This window comes from Bubalus kerabau, chromosome 17 (genome assembly GCF_029407905.1).
Source record: "Bubalus kerabau isolate K-KA32 ecotype Philippines breed swamp buffalo chromosome 17, PCC_UOA_SB_1v2, whole genome shotgun sequence".
In the NCBI taxonomy this organism is placed as follows: domain Eukaryota; kingdom Metazoa; phylum Chordata; class Mammalia; order Artiodactyla; family Bovidae; genus Bubalus; species Bubalus kerabau.
In genome coordinates this window covers 42,312,017-42,337,549 of record NC_073640.1, presented here as the reverse complement: position 1 = coordinate 42,337,549, position 25,533 = coordinate 42,312,017, and the positions used below count along the sequence as shown (strand labels likewise).

The 25,533-nt window shown below is 42.4% G+C and overlaps 1 protein-coding gene and 1 non-coding gene across 2 annotated transcripts in view; both read right to left on the bottom strand.

The window, feature by feature from the left end:
- The window catches only part of PKD1L3 (polycystin 1 like 3, transient receptor potential channel interacting), a 78,431-nt gene that overhangs the window by 14,002 nt on the left and 38,896 nt on the right, over positions 1-25,533 (bottom strand). Inside the window, 9 exon segments of the mRNA XM_055553545.1 lie at positions 5,718-5,978; positions 5,981-6,190; positions 7,242-7,382; positions 9,148-9,247; positions 19,571-19,805; positions 19,903-20,095; positions 21,501-21,681; positions 22,399-22,598; positions 23,296-23,498. Coding sequence (XP_055409520.1) covers positions 5,718-5,978; positions 5,981-6,190; positions 7,242-7,382; positions 9,148-9,247; positions 19,571-19,805; positions 19,903-20,095; positions 21,501-21,681; positions 22,399-22,598; positions 23,296-23,498 — 1,724 coding nt within the window.
- TRNAG-CCC (transfer RNA glycine (anticodon CCC)) lies at positions 17,971-18,043 on the bottom strand. Its single transcript has one exon. It is a non-coding gene; the product is annotated as a tRNA-Gly (tRNA).

The following is a 25,533-nucleotide window of genomic DNA, read 5'->3' as shown; positions in this document are numbered from 1 at the left end:
AACAAAGCCCGTAACTATGTGAAAAGATGAATGTGTTGATTAGTATGATTGTGGTAATCATTTCACAATGTACTCATATCAAAACATCACGTATACCTTAAATACATACACAATTTCAATGTCTCTATTGTACCTCAATAAAGCTGGGGAGAAAAGAGAATCATCCTAAAAACTCTTACCAAAAAAAATTCAGCAAGGTATCTGGGTACTAAATATAGTAAAATCAACAGCCTTCATATATTCAAACACTAGTTAGTATAGTGAAATCTTATTTACCATAGGAAACAAAAGATAAACCTAACAAGATGTACAAGAATTATATGAAGAAAATTTAATATGACTGAGGGATCAGTCCTGGGTGTTAATTGGAAGGACTGATGTTGAAGCTGAAACTCCAATACTTTGGCCACCTCATTCGAAGAGCTGACTCATTTGAAAAGACCCTGATGCTGGGAAAGATTGAGGGCAGGAGGAGAAGGGGATGACAGAGGATGAGATGGTTGGATGGCATCACTGACTCAATGGACATGGGTTTGGGTAGACTCCGGCAGTTGGTGATGGACAGGGAGGCCTGGCGTCCTGTGACGGTTCGTGGGGTTGCAAAGAGTCGGACACGACTGAGCGACTGAACTGAACTGAGGGATACAAATGAAGATGAGAACAGAAAAGCATATCACACTGCCAGGTAAGAAGTCAACAGCTTATCAGCTAAGCTACTGATATGCTATCCATTCTCTAAATTTTTGTAAATACTTATTTTGTTTCTGTATAAATATCTAAACCTCTATCTACAACTAAATAAGCTCTTAATATATAAAAAGCTCCCATTTATCAAAGCAAGCAAACAAAACCAAGCAGCCCAATGAAAAACAGGCAAAGGTTATAGAATGACACTCATTCATTCATTGTCTCCGTCAGTGTGTACCGAGTGCTCACATACATCAGGTCCTATTCTAGGTGCTGGGCACAGCAGTGGGCGAGAGAGTCCCTGTCCACAGAGCACTCACATTTGAGGAGGGAGGCAGACAGGCAATGGCCAAACAATATTCAGGTAATAATAGTGCTATGAAGAAAAGCTGAGTAGGATGAGGGGACAGTGTCCTGTGGGAAGGGAGCAGTGCTACATTTATTCACAGGGATGATTAGATGTTTCTCTGAGGAGGTGGCTTATGAGAATTTGCTGTTTAGTTACTAAGTCATGTCCGACTCTTTTACAAATCCAGACTGTAGCCCTCCAGACTCCTCTGTGCATGGGATTTCCCAGGCAAGAATACTGGAGTGGATTATGAGAGAGACCCTAACAAAGTCTGGAGAACCTGATGCAGACATCAGTAAGGGCAAGAGCAAGTTCCAAGGCACTGAAGCAAGAGTGTGTGTGGCCTGGTTAGGGAGAGCACAGAAGCTCGTGTGGCTGAAGGAGACTGAATGAGGGGCAGAATGAGGTTAGGAGAAGGAACAGAGGCAGGTGCAACAGCCCTGAGTGGGGAAGGCCCTAGAGTAAGCTTTAGAAAGGGTTTAAGCTTTTAAGTGTGATGGAATCCATTGGGAGCTTTTGAACAGGGAAAAAACACATTTATATGTTAAAAGAAAAAAAAAGAAAAACAATATGGGGAAAATGGAATGAAGAAGGGCAAGAGCAGAGGTAAGTTTTGTCCCTATGAGAGGTGAAAAATGTCTCCTCAGTGTAGTTTTGACTTGCATTTTCTTGTGAGTGCGGTTGCAAACCTTCCGTGTATTTCAGAGCTACCTGTATGGTGAACTGCTGGGGACGTGGGCAGATCTTACACGGTGCACATGGAAATGTTAATTCGTACAACTGAGGAAGACAATTTGGCAATAGCTTTTTAAATGAAAAAATGAGTATACAGTTTTATCAAGTCTTTTCAAGGTACTTATAGATATAAAATTATGTATGTACAAGGATATTAATAATAGTACTGTTGTTAATAGTAGAAGTCTGGAAACAATCTAAATGTCTATCAATAGGGAGTTGGTTATACAATTTATGGTACATCCATGCAATGGCATACTATACAGTAAATGAATAAAACATAGAAAGGGACAGCTTTACATATGCTGATGGAACCATTTCTAGGCAACCTAAGGGGAAGAGGCAAAAATGCATGACAGTGTTTATAGCAGGATGCTGTTTATCATCAAATGTATTTGCAAATGTACAGATTACCTCTGAAAGAATTTATAAATATAGCTTGGAGATACTATGTGTTTAGTTTAAAACCACTGCTGCAAAGCAAGTCACAGGAATTTTTTGGTTTCCCAGGGCATATAAAAGTTATGTTTAGGGAATTCCATGGCTGTCCAGTGGTTAGGACTTGGCACTTTCATTGCCAGTACCCAGGTTCAATTCCTGGTCTGGGTGCTAAGATCTAGCAAGTCATGTGGTATGGCCAAAAGGAAAAAAGTTATGTTTAGATTGAAACATAGTCTGTCAAGTATACAATACCATTATGTCTAAAAAAGCAATGTACATACCTTAATTACAAACTTAATTTGCTAAAAAGTACTTTATTTCTATTAAAAAAATGCTAACCATCATCTGAGCCTTCAGAGTCATAATCTTTTTGCAACAGTAACATCCAAGATCACTGATCACAAGCTCACCGTAATAAACATAATAAACAGCTGAAATATTTCAAGAATGACTAAAATGTGACAGAGTCACAAAGTGAGCAAATGCTGTTGAGGAAATGGCACAAATGAAGTTGCTTGACACAGGGTTCCCAAACCTTCAATTTGTTAAACAGACAGAGCAGTATCTTTGAAATGTAATAAAGCAAAATGCAATAAAGTGAGATATGCCTGTATAATCAATTGGGAATGAGGTTGCCTCTCAGAAAGACAGAAGGGGGATCAGGAGATAAAGGAGACTTGTACAACATACCTTGTGGTATATACTGTTTTTCTCCATAGTCATGTTTTAATTATTAAAAAAAATGTTTTAACATGAAAGAAAAAGATTATGTTAGAAAATCTGGCAGGGAGAGTTTTACAGTAGTTATCAAAGGACCAAGGGTTCTAAAGAAGGTAAGAGGAAGGTAAGGGGTGATGTAACCTTCAAAGGTAGCCTCACTGTATATTCCTTAAATAAAAAGTATGCAATTACAGAACTGTGAGATTAATGGTTTTCCATCTGAGAAGAAAGTCACAAGAGAAAAAACAAGTTTAAATTGCTGCAAGAGGAATTTTATATCTTACCAAAAAGATTCTTCCCAGATGTGTTTTGACACTGGACTAGGCTATTTCCCATTCCCCTAGTTTCTTGTTGTCATCAACCTTAAGCAGGCTGATTTGGTGCTCAGCACACAGTGCTTCCACTAACTTCACATACGTAGGCTCATCACTTGGATGCAAGCACGCATAGATGGGCTTGGTGCTTGTCTAAGGTTTTGGCAGCTTTGCGAATTCCACATGCTAGGCCATCGTGGATGAGGGTGGTCTTCAGCACCTCTTGCAAAGCAGTATTAATGCCCATTATACCTCCAGCAGCAATGCCTTCCTAAGCCATGGCGGTGGACCTGAATCTTGAATGCACCTGAGCCTCTGCATAGCTCCATGGTGGAGGGAAAGCTGAATATACAGTTTTATCCAGTCTTTTCAAGGTACTTATCTTACAGATATATTTGCACGAGTGAAATTATATATGAAAAAGGATACTTAATAGTACTGTTGTTAACAGTAGAAGATTGGAAACAATCTAAATGTCTATCAGTATTATCTACTTAATTCTATTTCTTTATCTACATCTCAGATTGCTGTTGCTCTTCCTTAGTATGTTCCAGGTAACTCCTGTAACCTCTGTGGTTCTAGTAGAACCAGAGCTCCAACTGCCCCATTAATAATAGCTAAGACTGGGACTTCCCTGGTGGCCCAGTGCTTAAGAATTAGCTTGCCAATGCAGGGGACATGGGTTCAATCCTGGTCCAGGAAGATTCCACATACCTCGGAGCAATGAAGCCTGTGCACCACAACTATGGAGCCTGTGCTCTAGAGCCCAGGAGCCACAACTACGGAAGCCCGTGTGTTAAGAGCCCATTCTCCACAACAAGAGAAGCCGCTACAATGAGAAGCCCATGCACTACAGTTAGAGAGTAGTCCCAGATTGCCGCAACTAGAGAAAAGCCTGCTCGCAGCAGTGAAAACCCAATGCAGCCAAAAAAAAAAAAAAAAAAAAATTAATAGCTAAGACCTATTGGGTGCCCAACACTGTTCTAAGCACTAATAGCTAAGACCTATTGGGTGCCCAACACTGTTCTAAGCACTTAGATATACTAAGTTTTAAATTTTCACATCAATCTTAAAGGATAGATCCTAAGATTATCCCCATTGTATAGACGGGGAAACTGAGGCACAGGAAGTTGAGTGATTCACCAGAAACACATTGCTGGTAAGTGGAGAGCAAGGATGTGGCTTCTGTGCCTTTGCATCTAGTCTAGCCTGTGCATCTAGAGCCCTTTGCAACATGAGAAGCCACCGCAACAAGAAGCCCGTGCACTGCAACTACAGAGAAAGCCCAGGTGCAGCAACAAAGATTCCATGTGCTGCAAAAAAGACCCAGCACAGCCATAAAATAAAAATGAAATTCAGCTAGAAAGAATCAACATGCAATGCAAAGGAGTTGCCACCTGCAAAATCTCTTAAATGCACCATGTACACATTAAGAGCTTCCCAGGTGGTGCTAGTGGTAAAGAACCTGCCTGCCAGTGCAGGAGACATAAGACATGCGGGTTTGATCCCTAGGTTGGGAAGATCCCCTGGAGGAGTGCATGGCAACCCACTCTAGTATTCTTGCCTGGAGAATCCCCATGGACAGAGGAGCCTGGTGGGCTACAGTCCATAGAGTCACAATGAGTGAGATACAACTGAAGCAACTCAGAAAGGACACACTTTTAAGAAAAGACTATACAGATATAGAAAACAAACTCATGGTCACCAAAGGGGAAAGTGGGAGATTGGGGCTGACATATACACACTACTATGTATAAAACAGATAACTAATACGAACATGCTGTATAGTACGGAAACTTTACTCAAGACTCTGTAATGCCCTATACGGGAAAAGAATCTAAAGAGTGGATATATGTATATGCATAACTGATTCACCTTACTGTATACCTGAAACCAACATTTCCAACACTGTAAGTCAACTATACTCCAATAAAATTTAATTAAAAAAGAAAAGAGTATATATGTTTACTCAGATTACACATCACTCAGATTTTTTTTTTTCCAGGAATTTAGGAGATGTTTCAAATCTCAACAGAAAGGCACCAATCCTGAGTTTAATGAATGCAGCAATTTCCAGAACACAACTCATTTAATAAGATACAAAGTTATAATACGACAAAGCATTGCTACCTGGTTGAGAAATACTGAACAAGAAGCATTCATACTAACTCCTCTTGATGGTGAGGTTCTTTGAGGGTACAAACCACATAATACCCATCTTTTTATCATTAGCTCCTAGGACAGTTCCCAGTACACCAGTTTTTCACTACACATTCATGGAATTGAACTAGATAACCAACCACGAAAAGTCACACATCACAAAGGAATGACTGCACATCAGGCAATATATCAAAAGGTCACCCTGGTGCGAGATCTTTCTGATTACATCTGGGCTTAGAGAACAAACTTCAGCTGCATGTGGTTCCTTCCTTCACAAGGAGGCAACCAACCCCAAGGACCACTTCAGTTACTTCTCATGCTGTAAGTGAATAAGTTCTCAACTTTGTTTATCAGCCTCTAGTGAAACTCTTCAGTGCGAATCAGCCCTCGGGGACTGATCACCCTTGGGTGAACAGACATAAAGCTGAAACTGCTTAGATGGGCCCCTGGGAGTAGAGCTTTGGGTGCCCACAGAGGTGCAGTCATATTGACAGAGCCAGTGAAACTTTCTCCAGTGTTCTATGGTTACTGTAGGGGCATATGGAAAACCAACTGTATCCCACATTTGCAGGGCTGGGCCCCTGGACTGTGGTCTTACCTCTGTAATCCCCGTACAGGTTGGGAAGGAGGGTGCTATTAGCCCAGGTGTAGAAATGCTTAAGAAGTTTGATCTCTGAGAAACGCTGAGAAAAGCTCTTGTGGATAGCTTGACGGAGGTAAAATCTATTGGAGTTCTGCGTCGAGTAGACTGTAGTCATCAACAGGGTAAGGAAAAGGATTTGTGCTAGTACAGAAGCGAGAAAACCATAGGTGAATTTGAAATTGAAATTTCATTTCTTTGAAATTCTCTGTATGATCAGACTTATGGAAGCCAAGGGGGAGGGGAGAGGGAGGGGGTGGGCTAGGATTTTGGGGTTGGTACATGCGAACTACCACGTGTCAAATGGATAAACACCAAGGTCCTACTGTTCAGCACAGGGAGCGAAGTCTAGTCTCCTGGGGCAAACCATAATGGAAAGGATGTAAACAAAGAATGTGTATATATATATACACGTATAACTGAGTCACCCTGCTGTAGAGCAGATTGGCAGAACATTATAAACCAACTATACTTCAATTAAAAAAAATCCTCTATATGTTTTTCTTCATTTTTCCCTACGCATATAGACTTTCACAGGTCAAAAACAGTCAAAAACTGGCACTTTCACATGATTCAACTTAATAATTGTCAGAGATAAGCCAAAGCATTTGGCTCCTAGTGATACCTGTATGTGCAGCAATAGATATGTATATATTCCTTCCCAGAATTCTTTTGCCACTGCTCAGAAATTATACTTGAGATACATAAAATCCCCCACCAAAAAAATGCTTTACTTTAGTTCTAAGGTCTAAATGACCCCCCAAACAACTCCCTTGGTCTCTTCCCATCCCCAGTTATCTATCGATTGTCTCTGTTCATATGATGAAAACAGAATTTGTCTATTTTGGTCCAGAGAATCCAATAACCCAAACACTAGACATGTTGGACCTTGTACTTACAGGACAGCTATTTTTCAAAGCATGTTCATTTTCCCTCCACCCTGTGATGCTGTCCAAGTTTCAAGATTACATTCTGCAGACAGAGGAAGTGACTTCCTCAAGCACACAATTATATCATAAGTTCAGGAGTCCCTCCATGCACTGTACAGCCTTGTTTAATAGCATCCAGAATGTTTTGAGGTGAATACTTGAAGATACTTTCCCCGCCTTCTAGGTTTTCCATTTTATTCTCACCCCCCCTTTCCTTGCTGGGAAATGTGTTGATGTATCAACATGTTACTGTCTCCTCTCCATACCTAAAACATCTCCCGTCAACTTGAAGAACTTCTTCTCTTTCAAGGTTCTTTCTGGGCGCTTAACTGGACTGTTTATAGTGGGGGCTACATAGATGGAGTTGTTCTTATCTCTTGAACCAGGTAATGATGAAGGACATCTTGCTGTCAAAAATTCAAATGTAGGCCAAAAAAAGGTTATATTTCATTAAGTAGTTATTCATCAACATCTGCTGAGCATCTACTATGGGTATCTCCTATTAAATGCTGAAATAGAGAAAAGAAGTTACACAAGCAATTCTTCCCAAACTACCACCAAAGACTTAGAAAAATATTTCCAATCCATCAGGGACTAATACTTTTGTAAAATACAGTAAAAACTAGAAAACTGACACAGAACAGAGGCCTACCAAATACAAGTAAAATGACACAAAATAGAGGCCTAAAAATAGAAGCCCCATTTTGAAAATTAGATTCAATCTGCCCAATTGCTATAAATGTCTCTAAAGGCTTATTCTTAATTTCTCTATGTATCTTGGACTAGAACCAAACAGTTTTGTCAGTGGATTACCCAATGGGAGTTCTGGTCCAGAGTGGTGGCTCTCACTGTAAAACGGGCAGGGGGGATCACCTGGGATTGTGTTAAAATCCAGTTTCTGGGGTGAGGCCTAAGAGCCTGGATTTCTGACACTTCCAGGAAATGCCAGTGCTGTTCTCCAGACCACACTGTGGGCAGAAGAATCTAGAGACGTGTAAATCAAGATGGGGAGAGAGAGGGAGTTAGAATATGACCTAAAACATGTCAGCCTATAGGAACCAAGTGCCGAGGGATCACTGGAGGGAAAATTAACCTCGAGGAATTCAGAGAAGGTGGCCCAGAGGCAGTGACATAGGACATTTGTTTTAAGTGAGTCAGAATTCTCCAGATGGATAAAGATGAGGATAAGAAAGAAAGAAAGTCACTTTAGGAGAGGGAACAGCAATTCAAGAGATGGAGAAATGAAAGGAGGACTGGGAAGGCAGTTTGAAGTCAGATTATTAGTTTTTTAATCTCAGAAGGAATAAGATGCCAATCCCTTAGCAGCTTGTCCACCTCTCAGCTTAAGAAATAAGTGGCAGCTGAGATAAAACGTGCTGTGCACCTCTCTGATGGTATCCCTTCTTTCTCTTCTTCATAGCTAATCCTCTCCTAAATTTTGGAGTTTATTTTCCTATGCATTTCATTAAAAAATGTGTCTCTAAGCAAGGCATGCTTTTCTTGCATGATTAAAATGTTGTGTTAAGGGACTTCCCCGTAGAGGGGCATGGGTTCTATCCCCAGTCGATAAACTAAGATCACACGTGCGGTGCAGCCTGGCTGAAAACAGAATGTTGTGTTAATTTTTCTGCCATTTGCTTTTTGGCCACCTTTTGTGAGTTTCATCTGTGTGAAATGAGTGGCTCTAGTCAGTTTTATTCAGACTTCCTCAGGCTTGGTGATTGAGTTGGGAGTGGGATTTAGGATTATTCTTAGTTTACAGCCAGTGGTGATATTAATGAACTGAAATGAGAAAACAGTAAAGAAGTGAATTTGTGGGGCAGGCAAATAATTCTGTTTGGGGCGTGTTTGAGACAGCCGTAGGCATTTAGATACAGAGGGTGAGCAGCTGGAAACAGCACCTGGGGCTCCAGGCTAGAAACCAAGGAAGGAATCTGGAATATAGGGGAGAGTTGAAGCTCTGAGTGACCTCCGGAGGGACGGACCATAAGGAGTTCTGGTGACCCACTGGTTGGTCTTGGGTCAGGGAGGAGGCACGATGGCTGGTTAGAGACAAGATCCCTGAGTGGATAAATTTGTCTTAGTCAGTGAGGTGGCTGGGAGTGCACTGTTCTGATATACAATTTGCTCTTTGCAAAATGAGATTTTAGTTAGAAGGATTAGTTGAATTACCCCAGAGTGCCAAGATCCTCCTGGTTTGATGTTCCTTCTCTCTGTGAAGTTGTGGCAGTCTGTTCAGCATCAGTGAGTAGAACAGCGTGAGGAAGATCACCTAGACAGGAAAGTCAGAAGAGGCACTAATAATGAGCAGATATCACAGAAGCCAAGAAGGCGGCACCGACAGGTAGAGGTTAAGGTGGGCATGACTGCTACATCTCAGTCAGCTGGCTCTTTATATTTATGGAACACTCAGGATTAAGTAATTTCATAGTTATTTCTGCATAACCACAAAGACATGGTTGATATGTTAATCTTCATATTTTTGCCTGTAGTCTTTAATCTACTTGGCTAGGAAAACCTAAACTATCAAATGATTTGTGATGCTTTGTATAAATTGTTCAGTAACACCTGTCTTTGGAACAACTTTGATGAGCAAGACTGAAGAAGCTATGCTTTTGAAAGTGCCAGTTCTGCTGAAGAAGGCATGGAGTTTTAGAACAGAGTAAGCCTCTGTTAGGGGAAACAAGTACTCCCCCACCACTCCTTAAATTTCCTTGGAGAGGAGGAAGTGCTCCAATCCTCAGGGAACAGAGAATAAGAGTAATTATTTCTGGCCCACTGCCGCATTCCTTGCTGTGAGGAGACGATTGCAGGTGTGTGTGCTCTGCAGACCTGAAGTTGCCCTCTAGTGGACAGTCTCTAGGACTAGACCTGAGGCGGACGTGCCAAGCTGCTTCAGTGTCCGACTCTGTGCGACCCCAGACTGAAGCCCACCAGGCTCCTCTGTCCATGGGATTTTCCAGGCAAGAGTACTGGAGTGGGCTGCCATGTCCCTCTCTTCCTGACCCAGGGATCGAACCCGAATCTCTTACGTCTACCCAGGATTGGCAGGTGGGTTCTTTACCAGTAGCACCACTGGGAAATTACTAAAAAGTACACTTGATGGACTTCCTTGGTAGTCCAGTGGTTAAGTCCCTCTGCCTTGCAATGCAGGGGACGTGGGTTTGATCCCTGGTTGGGGAACTAAGATCCCATATGCCACAGAGTAACTAAGCCCATGTGCTACAACTACTGAGCCCACGCACCACAACTAGAGAGTCCCATGCACTGTAACAAAAGATCCTGTGTGGTGCAACTAAGACCCAGCACAGCCAAAAAAAAAAAAACAACAAACTACACTTAGCCATAAGTGAAATGACAGTTGCTCTGTCGTGTCTGACTCTTTGCAACCCCATGGACTATTTATTCAGTCCACGGAATTCCCCAGGCCAGAATACTGGAGTGGGTAGCCTTTCCCTTTTCCAGGGGATCTTCCTAACCCAGGGATCGAACCCAGGTCTCTAGCATTGCAGGCGGATTCTTTACCAGCTGAGCCATAAGGAGTTCAACCAAATTCTCTCTGTAGCAATACCGATAACTAAGCTAACACATTGGTTTTCTATTTCTTCTGTTCCTCTTTTTATACTTTCTAACTTTTAAAAACTGATATACATTTATTATAAAAAGTTTGAAAAAATTTAGAGACTTTAAGAAACTTTAAAAATTTGGAAAGTGAAAGTGTTAGTTGCTCAGTCGTGTCCAGCTCTTTGCCACCACATGGACCGTAGCCTACCAGGCTCCTCTGTCCATGGAATTTCCCAGGCAAGGATACTGGAGTGGGTTGCCATTTCTTTCTCCAGGGGATCTTCCCAACCCAGGGATCAGACCTGGTCTCCAGTATTGGCAGGTTGATTCTTTACTGTCTGAGACATCCATTAATTATTTTTGTCTTCAACTGAGCTAGTTCTCCACATCATTACATTTTCTATATCATTTTAAATGGTTGCTTAGTATCCTATTATGCAGATATGGCTGTCTTATAACACATTAAGCAATGAACTATTCATGAACATTTAAATTGTTGTCAATTTTATCATTACAAACCACTCTGAATTTTCTCAGGAGACCCTTAGAAGTGGAATTCAGCAAAGGAATGTAGAATTTGAAGGCTTTAACTGTATATGCTGCCTAATTTTCCTCAGCCAGCATTAAGTGCCTATTTTCTCTGGCAAATGGAAACACACAGACACAATGCAAATCACTGTGTATTCATTTGCTTTTCTCTGCCACTGTTAAAAGCAAAATTGAATCTTATTGTTCTAATTTACTTGACTGGTGAAGAGGAGCTTTTTACAAGGTTTTTTTTGGGGGGGGGTCATTGAAATAAGAAAGTTTTTTTTTTAGCTTTAAAAAAGTATTTACACATACTTAAACCCCATTCTTTTTTGGTGCATAATTCTGTAACTTTTGACAAATACATAGAACTGAGTATCCACCACTATAATCAATATACCTTACAGTTTCATCACCCCAAAAAATTCCCTGATGCTGCCCCTTTGTGGCCAACCCTTTCTCCAACCTTCATCTCTGGCAACTACTGATGGATTCTCCATCCATGTAGTTTTTGCTTTTTGCAGACTGTCATATAAATGGAAACGAAAGTATGCTTTGGGAACAGGTTTCTTTCACTTAGGATTCATTTACAATACGACATTTGAGAGTCATCCATGTCATTACACATACCAGTAGTTTGTTTCATTGATGAGTAGTCGTCTACCATACGGATGTTCCCCAGTTTATCCATTTAGCAGTTGACAGGTATCTGAGTTGGTTCCATCCTTGGCAATTATTGGCCACACCATTTGGCATCTTATTAATAGTTCCCTGATCAGCGACCAAACTTGTGCCTAACACAGTGGAAGTGTGGATTCTTAACCACTGGACTGCCAAGAAAGTTCCATTCTTGGCAATTATGAATAAAGCTGCCATAAATATTCACAGAGTTTTGTGTGAATATAGGTTTTTATTTCTTTTGGGAAAATACCTAGGAGTGAAATTACTAAGTTATATGGTAACTGTATTAATTTTGCAGGAAACTGGCAAACTGCTTTCCAAAGTGGCTATGCCATTTTTACATTTCTACACATTCTACCACTGATGAATGCGAGTTCCCAGGTACTCTGCATCCTCACCAGCATTTAGCATTATCAATACTTTAGTCATTCTACTCCAGACAATACTACAAAGCTACAGTTATCAAAACAGCATGACACTGGTACAAAAACAGATATATGGTTCAAAGGAACAGAACAGAGAGCTCAGAAATAAAGCTGCACACTTATGGTCAATTAATCTACCAGGAGGCAAGGATATCCAATGGAGAAAAGACAATCTTTTTAGCAAGTGGTCCTGGGAAAGTTGGAGAGCCACATGTAAATCAATAAAATTAGAACACACACATAAAAATAAAACTAAAAATTGCTTAAAGACTTAAATAGACATGACATCATACAACTGTTAGAAGAGAACATAGGCAAAACATTCTGACATAAATGGTACCAATGTTTCCCAAGGCAATAGAAATAAAAACAAAACAAATTGGGCCTAGTCAAACTTCTAAGCTTTTGTACATCGAAGAAAACCATAAATAACATGAAAACAAAACAAAACAAAAATACACCTACAGACTGAGAGAAAACAATTGCAAATACTGTGACCAACAAGGGATTAATCTCCAAAATATACACGCAGGTCATACAACTCAGTAACAAAAAAAAAACCCAATTATAAAATTGGGAGAAGACCTAAATAGACATTTCTCCAAAGAAAACATACAGATGGCCAACAGGCACATGAAAGATACTCATCATCGCTAATTATTAGAAAAAGGCAAATCAAAACTACAATGAGGTACCACCTCACACCAGTCAGAATGGCCATCATCAAATGCTGGAGAGTGTGGAGAAAAGGGAAGCCTCCTACGCCATTAGTGGTAATATCAATTGGTGCAGCCACTAAGGAAAACAGTATGAGGTTCTTCAAAAGACTAAAAATAGTGTTGCTGTATGATCCAGCAAACTCATTCCTAGCCATAAATCCAGACAAAACTCTAATTCAAAAAGGCACATGCACCCCAATGTTCAAAGCATTTTCAAATTGTTCTGGCTTAAAACTCAACATTCAGATAACTAAGATCATGGCATCCAGTCCCATCACTCCATGGCAAATAGATGGGGGAAAAAATGGAAACAGTGAGAGACTTTATTTTCTTGGACTCCAAAATCACTGTAGATGGTGACTGCAGCCATGAAATTAAAAGACGCTTGCTCCTTGGAAGGAAAGTTATGACCAACCTAGACAGCATACTAAAAAGCAGAGACATTACTTTGCCAACAAAGGTCCATCTAGTCAAAGCTATGGTTTTTCCAGTAGTCATGTGTGGATGTGAGAGTTGGACTATAAAGAAAGCTGAGTGCCGAAGAATTGATGCTTTTGAACTGTGGTGTTGGAGAAAACTCTTGAGAGTCCCTTGGACTGCAAGGAGATCCAACCAGTCAATCCTAAAGGAAATCCTAAAGGATGCTGAAGCTGAAACTTCAATACTTTGGCCACCTGATGTGAAGAACTGACTCCTTGGAAAAGACCCTGATGCTGGGAAAGATTGAAGGCAGGAGGAGAAGGGGGCGACAGAGGATGAGATGGTTGTATGGCATCACTGACTTGATGGACATGAGTCTGAGTAAGCTCTGGGAGTTGGTGACGGACAGGGAAGCCTGGCATGCTGCAGTCCATGGAGTCACAGAGTCGGACATGACTGCGCAACTGAACTGACTGACTGATGTTCACAGCAGCACTGCTTACAACAGCCAAGATGTGGAAGCAACCTACATGTCCAACAACAGATGAATGGATGAATGGATAAAGATGTGACACATATTTACAATGGAACTCCACTCAGCCATTAAAGAAAGAACAATGTCATTTGCAGCAACAAAGATGGACATAGAGATTATCATACTAAGTGAAGTCAGAATGATGCCAAACCAGCATATCACTTATATGTGGAATCTAAAAAATGATACAAATGAATTTATCTATATAAAACAGAAACAGACTCACACACATAGAAGACATATGGGACCTCCCTGGCGGTGCAGTGTATGAGAATCCACCGGTCAAGGCAGGGTACACGAGTTTGATCCCTGCTCCAGGAAGATTCCACATGCTGTGGAGCAACTAAGCCCATGCATCACAACTACTGAGCCTGCAAGCCTATAAAGCCCATGCTCCACAGCAAGAGAAGCCATCACGAGAACCCTGTGCACCGCAATGAAGAGGAGACCCGGCTCACCACGACCGGAGGAAGCCATGCAAAATAACGAAGACCCAGTGCAGCCAAAAATAAATAAAATTATGAAAAAGAGAGACAAGACATATGGTTACCTGTGAGGGAGGGATATATTAGGAGTCAAATTAAGATAAATTAGCAGATACAAACTACTGTATATAAAATAGATAAACGGGGTCCTAGTCTATAGCACAGGAAACTATATTCAGTATCCCATTAATAAACAACAGAGAAGAATATGAAAAAGGTTACACATATAATGGAATCATTTTGCTGTATACCAGAAACTAACACAACATTGTAAATCAACTATACTTACATTTAAAAAAGTGTCTTTCATGGAGCAAAATGTTTAATTTTGATGAAGCCCTATTTATCAATTTTTTCTTTTCTGAATTGTGCTTTTGGTAGAATTAAAAGAACTCTTGAAATGCAAGGAGATCAAACCAGTCAATCCTAAAGGAAATCAACCCTGAATATTCATTGGAAAGACTGATGCTGACGCTTCGATACTTTGGCCACCTGATGTGAAGAGCCAACTCACTGGAAAAGACCCTGATGCTGGGAAAGATTGAAGGCAAAAGGAGAAGAGGCCAGCAGAGGATAAGATGGTTAGACAGCATCGCTGACTCAATGGACATGAATTTGAGCAAACTTTGGGAGATAGTGAAGGACAGGGAAGCCTGGTGTGCTGCAGTCCACGGGGTCACAAAGAGTTGGACACAATTGAGCAAAGGAACAACACAAGAACTCTTTGCCTAACCTAAGGTTACATAGATTTTCCCATATATTTTCTTCTAAAAATAGTTTTATATAATTTTTCTTCTACAAACTCTTACATTTGAGTATATAATTCCTTATTAAAATTTTTAAACATACATAAAAATTGGAAGATACAAAAGCTAACATTTCACCATATTTACTTTTTTGAACCATTTGAAAATAACAGACATCATGACATTTCATACCTAATTAAAGGTAGTTCTCACTTTGCATGGCAGTATGGGATCACATAAATGATCTTGCAAGCTGAAATTGTGCAAGGTGATCTTAATCATCAGTGGGGAAAATTATGATTGTCCTGTGACATCTAAAAATTCAGGAGACTTCCCTGGTGGTTCAGTTGTTTCAACTCCGTGCACTCGAAGCAGAGGGCCTGGGCTGGATCCCTGTCAGGGAACGAGATCCTGCATGCTGCAACTAACAGCTGGTGCAGCCAACTAAATTAAGAAACAAAAAATAAAGACAATCTTCTACCTTAGGGGGAAAAAAAGACTCATGTCAAAACATTAAAATCTCTTATTGTGGGCTATAAAGATACAAGGAAAAATTTTAAAGCAGTAGAATTAGTATGTAATTTAAAACATCAGAAACATTAAGAATTAAAGTTATTTCTTCAAAATAAAAATTTATCAAGACTAATTTGAACAATGCTGTCCTTCCTCTTATTGTATAAGTTAGAATTTGGGGACAGCATCTTTTCTATTTGTTCGGTGAACTGTCATACTGTTTTAAGTTTGCACTGGCTTCCAGCCTCTTTTCCTTTCTGCTTTCAATGCTGTGAAATATCTCCTGCTGCTGCTAAGTCGCTTCAGTTGTGTCTGACTCTGTGCGACCCCAGAGACGGCAGCTCACCAGGCTCCCCCGTCCCTGGGATTCTCCAGGCAAGAACACTGGAGTGGGTTGCCATTTCCTTTTCCAATGCGTGAAAGTGAAAAGTGAAAGTGAAGTCGCTCAGTCGTGTCTGACTCTTAGCGACCCCGCAGAGTTCATTTAATATTAGTTTTTTGTTTTTTGCTGGTGTTACTTCCTCCAGGATGTCATCATCCTTTTCCTCATAACTTTAGTGAAGTTCAACTTCACTAAATTCATCTGGCCACCGTGTATAGTCCCCTGAACACAGCCAATCTTCCTACGGCCAGCTGCTTCTCGGATTAACTCCATTCACATTCTATTCAAATTTCACTTTGCATTATCATGTTGTTAATTTGCTGCATTTTGGTCTTTTTTGGCCAAATTCCTCTTTCCGTTATCCATTTTATGGTCAAATGTCACAGTTTATGACTGAGAGACAAGAAAGTAACACAACTACACAATTTGCTGTCTGTACATAAACAGGATGACCAGCGAGCAGCCAGCTAGGCTCTGAGATGTGACAGGACTGGTCATGGATCATGACAGACATCTAAAAATACATGTTGTACATAGTGAATTATGGGCTGAAGGTCTAGTAGCGGCTGGTGTTTTATGTAATCACTCATAGTTGATATACCACACTGAGATTTGAACTGTCTTGCTGGCAACTGGTGTTATTTAGCTGAACCATGGTAACTGAAATTCATGCACAAACTACAACAGTTCAAGGCAAGGGCTGCCTGTTTTTAAGGATGTGCCTCCTAAAAACTGGAGCTTCCCAGGTAGTGCTAGTGGTAAAGAACCTGCCTGCTGATTCAGGAGATGCAGGTTCGATCCCTGGGTCGGGAAAATCCCCTGGAGAAGGAAATGGCAACCCACTCCAGTATTCTTGCCTGGAAAATCTCATGGGGTTTTTCTGACAGGCTACAGTCCCTGGGGTCACACAGGGTCAGACGTGATGGAGCACACATGTGCAAGGTTCAAGGCCTCCTAATAATCAGGCCATTTTCATACCGTTATCACACTTAAGGAAATGACCAATGACTTCCTAGGATACTGTCTAATCCATATTAAAAATGGCTCATTTATTTCAAGGACCTAGAACAGCCCTAACTCATGAACTTTCTCTTGTGACTTTTCAGAGAAACTAGGTTTGCATCCACAGTGATACGCCCCGAAGTGTGATCCACGGGTGAGCAGCATCACCTGGCAACTAGCTGATTTCAGAACCTTGGGCCCCACTCCAGAACTCCTGTCCTCCATTTCGGTGTGTATCTTTTTAAATTAGTTATGCCTGGAAATAGTTAAGGCCTTTCAACAAATTCAGTATTTGTTTGCAACAATGGAATTTTTTAGACTGTTTAATTACTACCACTCCTCTTAACTGGATCTACTGTCTAAGTCTATTTTCTTTTATGTTTTGCATTATTTTAAGTTTGATCATCCTGATCCATTAATTTGATTCTAAATAATGACATCTTCAATTCAAATTCTGAATTCTTAAAATCTGCAAATCACCTTTTTCATTTCCTCAAAGTCTTTCTGTGTGTGTCTGCTATAACGGAATCTCCTGAAGAGCTCCTGTTATTTTTTCGGTCTGTCTCTTCCTACAGTTCTACCCACTCTTGTACTCCTTGTACTCTGTCCATCTTTTAGGATCAGTGCTTCTCAAACGGGGCTCTTCTTTGGAATCACCTGGGAAGTTTATGACATTCTGGGCCTTGGATCCCATCTCCAGGGATTATGATTTGACTGGTCTGGAGAGAGGCCTGGCACCAAATGCTTTAAAAGCTCCCCAGGTCTGCTTGTGGGTTCTTAAAGCATAAGTAATCCTGTCATCAAAATTCAGAACGTTGGAGACTATAGGACAACTTGGTTTCTTTAACACACATACACTGTAAGAAAAGTAGCAAGAACAGAAAATGAGGGAAAGAGATAAAGGGACGAAGAACTTATAGATTACTTATTTTTTAAAGTCTCTTAAAAAAACTTGTTTATTATTTATTTATTTGGCTGCACTGGGTGGGATCTAGTTCCCTGACCAGGGATGGAACCTGGGCCCCCTGCATTGGGAGCACAGAGTCTTACCCACTGGACCACCAGGGAAGTTCCTAGATTAAGTATAAAAATGCATGAGACAGGACTTCCCCGGTGGTCCAGTGGTTAAGAATCTGCCTGCCAGTGCAAGGGATATGAGTTTGATCCCTGGTCTAGGAAGATCCCACATGCCACCAGAGCAACTAGGCAGCTGTACCACGAGTACTGAGCCCACAGACTCAAAGAAGGGCCCGCGTGCAGCAACAAAGACCTGGCACAGTTAAACATCAGAATAAATAAATTAAAGACATGTGACAAAGCAACTCACTGCAACACACGGACCTTATTTAGATCTTGATTTGAACAAAAAAACTGTAAACACTTAGGAGACAACCGGGAAAATGTGAACACTGATTGGATTTTTAAAAACTAGTAAAATACACATAACAAAAAACTTACCATTTTAAGTTTAAAATATACCTTAACCATTTTAAGGTGACCAGTTCAGCACTGTTACATACATTCACACTGTTGTGTAGATATCAGGAAATTGTTATTTAGGTGTGATAATGGCTTATATTTATGTTTTAAAAAGAAGAGTGTTTGTCTGGCTGAAATCTTTATGGATAAAATGATATGAAGTCTGGTATTTTTTTTCCAAGATAGATGAAACAAGACCGGCCATGAATTGTGAGGTAACTGTTGAATCTGGGTAACAGGAATTTAGGATTCATTATACTACTTCCTCGGAGAAGGCAATGGCACCCCACTCCAGTACTCTTGCCTGGAAAATCCCATGGACGGAGGAGCCTGGTAGGCTGCAGTCAGTCCATGGGGTCGCTAAGAGTCGGACATGCCTGGGCAACTTCACTTTCACTTTCATGCACTGGAGAAGGAAATGGCAACCCACTCCAGTGTTCTTGCCTGGAGAATCCCAGGGACGGGGGAGCCTGGTGGGCTGCCGTCTATGGGGTCGCACAGAGTTGGACACGACTGAAGCGACTTAGCAGCAGCAGCAGCATACTACTTCCTACACTTTTGTGTGTGACATTTTCCTTAAAGTTTAAGGAAAAGGAAGATTTTTTTTAAAAGTAAGTTTTCTTACTTAGAAGTTTATTATTGATTTTTTTGTTTGCATGTGTGTTAAGTCCCCTCAGTCATGTCCAACTCTTTGTGACCCTATGGACTCTAGCTCGCCAGGCTCCTCTGTCTATGGAATTCTCCAGGCAAGAATACTGGAGTCGGGTTCCATGCCTTCTTCCAGTGGATCTTCTGGACCCGGGTACTGAACTTGGGTCTCCTGGACTGGCAGGTAGGTTCTTTACCATTAGTGCCACCTGGGATGCCCTATTATTGATTTTTTAACTTGTCTCTCTTAACTCCCCCATCCTTTTCTGCTAAACTTCTACCAGTCTTACCAGTTCTTAGTTTTTTCCATGACTACTACACCCACACCCCTAACAAATTTTACCCTGTCAATGTGTTTTTTGTTCTTGTCAAGTTGTCAGAACCATGAGGCACCTTGGACTGACTCACAGACCTTGGTCTCCCAAGCTGCCTGCAGCTATAGCGCTGGTGTGACAGTTTCCCACGCACCTTTGCTGGCTGGCTGATGAAGGTGTTCTGAAGCAATGACAGTATCATCGAAATAACCCAGCTGGTGGCTTGGTCTTTGTTCAGGTCCAGGCTATAAAGTGCTGTAAAGAAGGCTGAGGCCAGGCTAGTGACACCCAGAAGGAGCCAGCAGAAGTATGTCAACCATCTGTGCCAGCCTTTAGAGACACGCTGCTTCCCTTCTTCTGGGCTCAGGATGGGGAAACTGGTTGCCTCCCTTAGGAACACAAGTTGAAAGAATAACCAACCTAGTCAACAGCTGACAGAGAGGTTTAGGAAGACCACATGTGGTAAAGCCCAGTGGGATGTGTTACCTGGATAGCCCTTGCTCTGTGGGAAGAACATGGGTTTCCAAGAGTTCCTGGAGTTTTTGCAGTTGGTGGACTGCATCAAGGAAGTCACTGGGGTGATCGGCCTGGGTGGGACGTGGTGTCTGTAAGTGAGATTGGAGCCTCTGCAGAACTCTGAGCAGGTAACTGCAGAAATGACGGTGCTTCTCAGGAACCACTGAAAATACAGCCCAGGTTGACATGTGAACAAGTGGAAGATTTCAAGAAACAGAAATTCTTGGTAGAAATGAGCAATCTGTTAACTGATGAAAGTGAAAGTCCCTCAGTTGTGTATGACTCTTCGCGACTCCATGAACTATACAGACCATGGAATTCTCCAGGTCAGAATGCCTGAGTGGGTAGCCTTTTCCTTCTCCAGGGGATCTTTCCAACCCAAGGATTGAACCCAAGTCTCCCACATTGCCAGCAGATTTTTTTACCAGCTGAGCCACAAGGGAAGCCCAAGGATACTGGAGTGGGTAGCCTATCCCTTCTCCAGTGGATCTTCCCAACCTAGGAGTTGAAACAGGGTCTCCTGCATTGCAGGTGGATTCTTTACCGACTGAGCTATCAGGGAAGCCCCTGTTAACTGACGATGAGGTTAATTTCCTAGTCAATGAAGACTGAAGAATATAGAACTGTATTCTCTGAGCATGCTGGTATATTTGCAACAATTTGTAAAATCCTATATTACTTTGATAGAGGATCAAAGTAATTTTTAAAGCTAATTGAGTTTTTTTCACCAGAACTGCAGTACATGTGAACCCCACTCCAGCACTCTTGCCTGGAAAACCCCATGGATGGAGGAGCCTGGTGGGCTGCAGTCCATGGGGTCATTGAGTTGGACATGACTGAGCAACTTCACTTTCACTTTTCACTTTCATGTATTGGAGAAGGCAATGGCAACCCACTCCAGTGTTCTTGCCTGGAGAATCCCAGGGACGGGGGAGCCTGCTGGGCTGCCATCTATGGGGTCGCACAGAGTTGGACACGACTGAAGTGACTTAGCAGAATGTGAGTATGAAGTCGCTCAGTCGTGTTGGACTCTTTGCGACGCTATGGATTATAGCCTACCAGGCTCCTCCGTCCATGGGATTTTCCAGGCAAGAGTACTGGAGTGGGTTGCCATTTCCTTCTCCAGGGGATCTTCCCGACACAGGGATGGAACTCAGGTCTCCCACATTGTAGGCAGATGCTTTACCGTCTGAGCCACCAGGGAAGTAGAAGTGCCTAGAAGGCCCAAACTAAATTCAAGAATTCATAAATCACACAATCTCATCATTCCATAGAAGAAAGAAAATGACACGCTTTCACAGCCTCTGATGAAGCAGATTAAGTATGGGGGGGTCTGAGACAGAGGACATTTTTGGTGGGTTTTTCTTTTAACCTTTACTTTTTAAGACCAGATATGCTGTCTCAGAAGCTCTGAGAGGTAGCAGCGCTGTCTGCCCTCTGCTGGGAGTTTAAGGAAATGAAAAAACAGCAGAAGCTGGCATCATGCCTGTTGATTATGCTGAGAGTGTGTCAGGTATGTGGGGTGGGGGCAGATAAAAGATCAGATCCTGAAACTTACTGAACTTTACCATTTGCCCAGTAGTGTCCTGCCTGCTGGGGACAGCCCGGATGCTCTAAGTAAGAACAGATGAGGCTGGACAAAAGCTTCAGCAGCTCGTTTATGCTATCAGAACGCCATGAAGATGGTTCGCACTCTGAGAGTAGGTACGTATTTCTCCTGAGCAGGAATCCCACAGTTTCCTTTAATTCCTGAAAGTGGAACCAAGAGGAGAAAAGTCAGTTTTACATTAAACTCAGGACTGAGAGCAATTACAGACAGTCATGAGGCGGTTTATCTCCTCGCAGGGGCATACGCTCAGTGTGTGTGCACGCTAAGTCGCCTCAGTTGTGTCTGACTCTTTGCAACCCCATGGACTATGTAGCCCTCCAGGCTCCTCTGTCCATGAGATTCTCCAGCCAAGAATACAGAGTGGGTTGCCATTTCCTTTTCCAGGGGATCTTCCCGACCCGGGGGTGGAATGTGTGTCTCTTAACGTCTCCTGCATTGGCAGGTGGGTTCTTTATCACTAGTGCCACCCAGGAAGCCCTATGCTTAGTGTAAATGACCTCAATTTTTCACTTTCTCTCTCCTTTTTCACAAAGAAGTCACCTCACACTAGCTTCAGAACTAGTTTTATTTAGGAAAGAATCTAGGATGAAAGAAGAAGAGTTTGAGCAAACATCAAAAAACTAAGACACCTCCAGAGCAGGGCATTCTGCACTCACGTCAGTGCTGAGAACACTCCAGAATCAAGAGAAAGAACTAGAGGCAGGATGACGATGGCTCAGGGCACAGGGATTAGAGCACAGCTCTACAGTTAATAGGGCTCCGGAGCCTTGCTGGAGAGCCTCGTGTTCACTGGCCTTCTCCACCACGTCAGGGAGGGCAGCATGACATTTACCTGTAAACTCTGACACCATGCTCACCTCAACCACCTCCGTGAGAGAGAGAGGCTCTGAAGAAGCATCCGAGGAGCAGGAGGCCTGGATGGGAGGAAAGACAGGCAGAGGCTCCTGTGGTTGGATCAACGGGAAAAGCTGCCCGATCACAAGACTGATGGGGAAAAAGATGACTGCAGTTTGGATGCTGACGAGCAGTTCAGACCAGGTCACAGCAAACGGGCCCACTGAAAAAAAAAAAGCGTGACATCAACCCTCATCCTCGACCATTAAAATTGTCTCCGAGATACTCCTCTCCCAGGTTTAAGTGTTGTTTTAAAATTTATTTTAATTGGAGTGTAACTGCTTTACAATGTTGTGCTAGTTTCTGCTGTGCAGCATTGTCAATCAGCTGTGAGAATACATTAATATATCCCCTCCCTCATTGCCCCCCTCCCACCCCTACTCCCATCCTGCCTCCCCAGGTCAGCACGGAGCCCCGAGCTGAGCTCCGTGTGCTCTACAGCGGCTTCCCACTAGCTACCCAGTTCACATGTGGTACTGCACATGTCAGCTACTCTCTCAGCTCATCCCGCCCTCTCCTCCCCATGCCAGGTCCAAAGTCCATGCTCTATGTCCTGCAGTTTAAGTATTTATTTACCAGTTGACTATGATTATCTAAGGATAGCAAGTTATTTCGACAGTCAAGATCCTGAAGTGTCTCTAAGGCCATTTCCTTTGTTAATGAGTGAGATCAATGAGAAAATGTGTATTCTAATGTTAGAGTAAATGAGTATTCTCATTTAAGGGTAGAATTAGATGAGTACTCTAATGGGAGGGCAGCAGAGGAAAAATGAAGGCCCCTGGTGACTCCGTTTCTAACTTGGAAGGAAGGGAGTGTAGCAGAAGGACTACATGCCACAAAGAGCCCACGTCAGGGCTCACCCTGAGCTTGCTCATCTCTCTTGGTGGTGGTACTGTTCACCTTCCAGAACATGACGTTGATGACCATGTTGCAGAGAAGGAGGGTCATGTAGCAGGTGAGCCGCTGGACCCTCGTAAACTGGTTCCAGGGGTGTCGAGTTGCGACTGAGAGCCACAAGCAATCCTGGGTGAACTTCTCTATGATCATGGAGGAGAACAGGTGTCTAACAAGATAAATCAGAACAGGAAATGCATGAGATTTCATTCTGAGCATGCCCTCGTTTGAGATGTGGTTCACCTGGCGGCAAGCGACACATCAACAGCTCGGCCACTGCTCAACACCCTTGTGAAGAAGCTTTCAGGTGACAGGGTATGATTTTTGTTGCTGTTGTTGTTACCATAGGGTAAGAGGTTGTTGAGGATAAGGGTAACTTTATGAGATTTTAAAACTAAAACCTTGTTTTGGCTTTACCAGAGGTTTTGCTAAGTCTTTTTTATTCTTGGAAAGTTTGCATTAAGCTTCCACTCAAGATAGGGGCTTCCCTGGTGGCTCAGATGGTAAAGAATCTGCCTGCAATGAAGGAGACCTGGGTTTGATCCATGGGACGGGAAGATCCCCTGTAGTAGGAAATGGCATCCCACTCCAGTATTCTTGCCTGGAGAATTCCATGGACAGAGGGGCCTTGGCGGGCTGGGGTCACAAAGAATCTGACATGACTGAATGACTACCATTTTCACTTTTTCCACTCAAGATAGTTATAAGGTACGGTAAACTTATATAAGGTAAACTCATACTTGGAGAACCTTCTCTACTCTCCAAAGAAACTATAAATACAATATAAAAAGAAAGAATTCAAAATACTAGCTGGGCTTAAAAACAAAATAAATGTCTCTGAAGAAGAGGGATGGGATGAGAAACAAGATGGTAAGTGGGGAAGAAGCCACAGGATTCTGAGCTCCGGGTTTGGAAGAAGGCATGCTGCTAAGTCACTTCAGTCATGTCCGACTCTGTACAATCCCATAGATGGCAGCTCACCAGGCTTCCCCATCCCTGGGATTCTCCAGGCAAGAACACTGGAGTGGGTTGCCATTTCCTTCTCCAATGCATGAGAGTGAAAAGTGAAAGTGAAGTCGCTCAGTCGTGTCCGACTCTTCGAGACCCCATGGACCGCAGCCCACCAGGCTCCTCCATCCATGGGACTCTCCAGGCAAGAGTACTGGAGTGGGGTGCCAAGGCATACACAGGTCAAAGTTTGATTCCCAGAGAGCAGCTGAAAGTGATTCATGGAGGGAGGGAAAGGAAGGGCAGGTAAAGCCAACTGCACTGCCTGAAGCCAGGGCTGAGGCTGGAGCTCATGGAAGAACTCTGCAGAACAAAAAAACTACCGCAGGGCTGCCGCTGCTGCTGCCAAGTTGCTTCAGTCATGTCCGACTCTGTGCGACCCTGGAGACGGCAGCCCTCCAGGCTCCCCCGCAGGGCTACATGTTTTTAAGTAGGGAGGCAGGGGACAGGGGGCAGCCCCTCAACCAGGAACACAGCCAAGAGACCCCCTGGCTCATGACAAGGTGTGCGACAGGTCGTTTCATTAGTTTCTCTGAGGACCAGGAGCTCCGAAATGCGGTAATAAAATAAACCCTAGTTCTAGACTAGTGATGTGAAGGGCTGAATGAAAAAAATCAAGAAAAGTACTCGTGAGGGATATGTGGAGAAGGAGAGAGATATTGAGATTTAAAAATGAAACCAACCTACAACCCCAAATTCCTAAACAGATTTATAAATCTAATGCTGAGAAAGGCAGCCAACACAATATTTCAGTCCAGAAGAAACTAATTTTGTGGGACAGTCTGACAAAGACTTTAAGTGTTTCAGGTTGCTCAAAGACACAAGTAAAGCTACAAAACAGAAAGAGACTCACCAACTTAGAAAATGGTTGCGGGGGAAGGGATAGGGAGGAAGTTTGGGAAGGTCATGTACACACTGCTATATTTAAAATGGATAACCAACAAGGACCTACTGAACAGCAGATGGAACTCTGCTCAATGTTATGAGGCAGCCTGGATGGGAGGTGGGGTTTGGGGAGAATGGATACAGGTATATGCGTGGCTGAGCACACTGGCTGTCCACCTGGAACCACCACACCTTGTTAATCAGTTATACCTCAATACAGAACAAAGTTCAAAGTTCAAAAAGTATATATATATATACATAAAAAAAAGAAGAAAACGTCAGTTGCTACTTGCGCTGTAGTGATTGTTTTG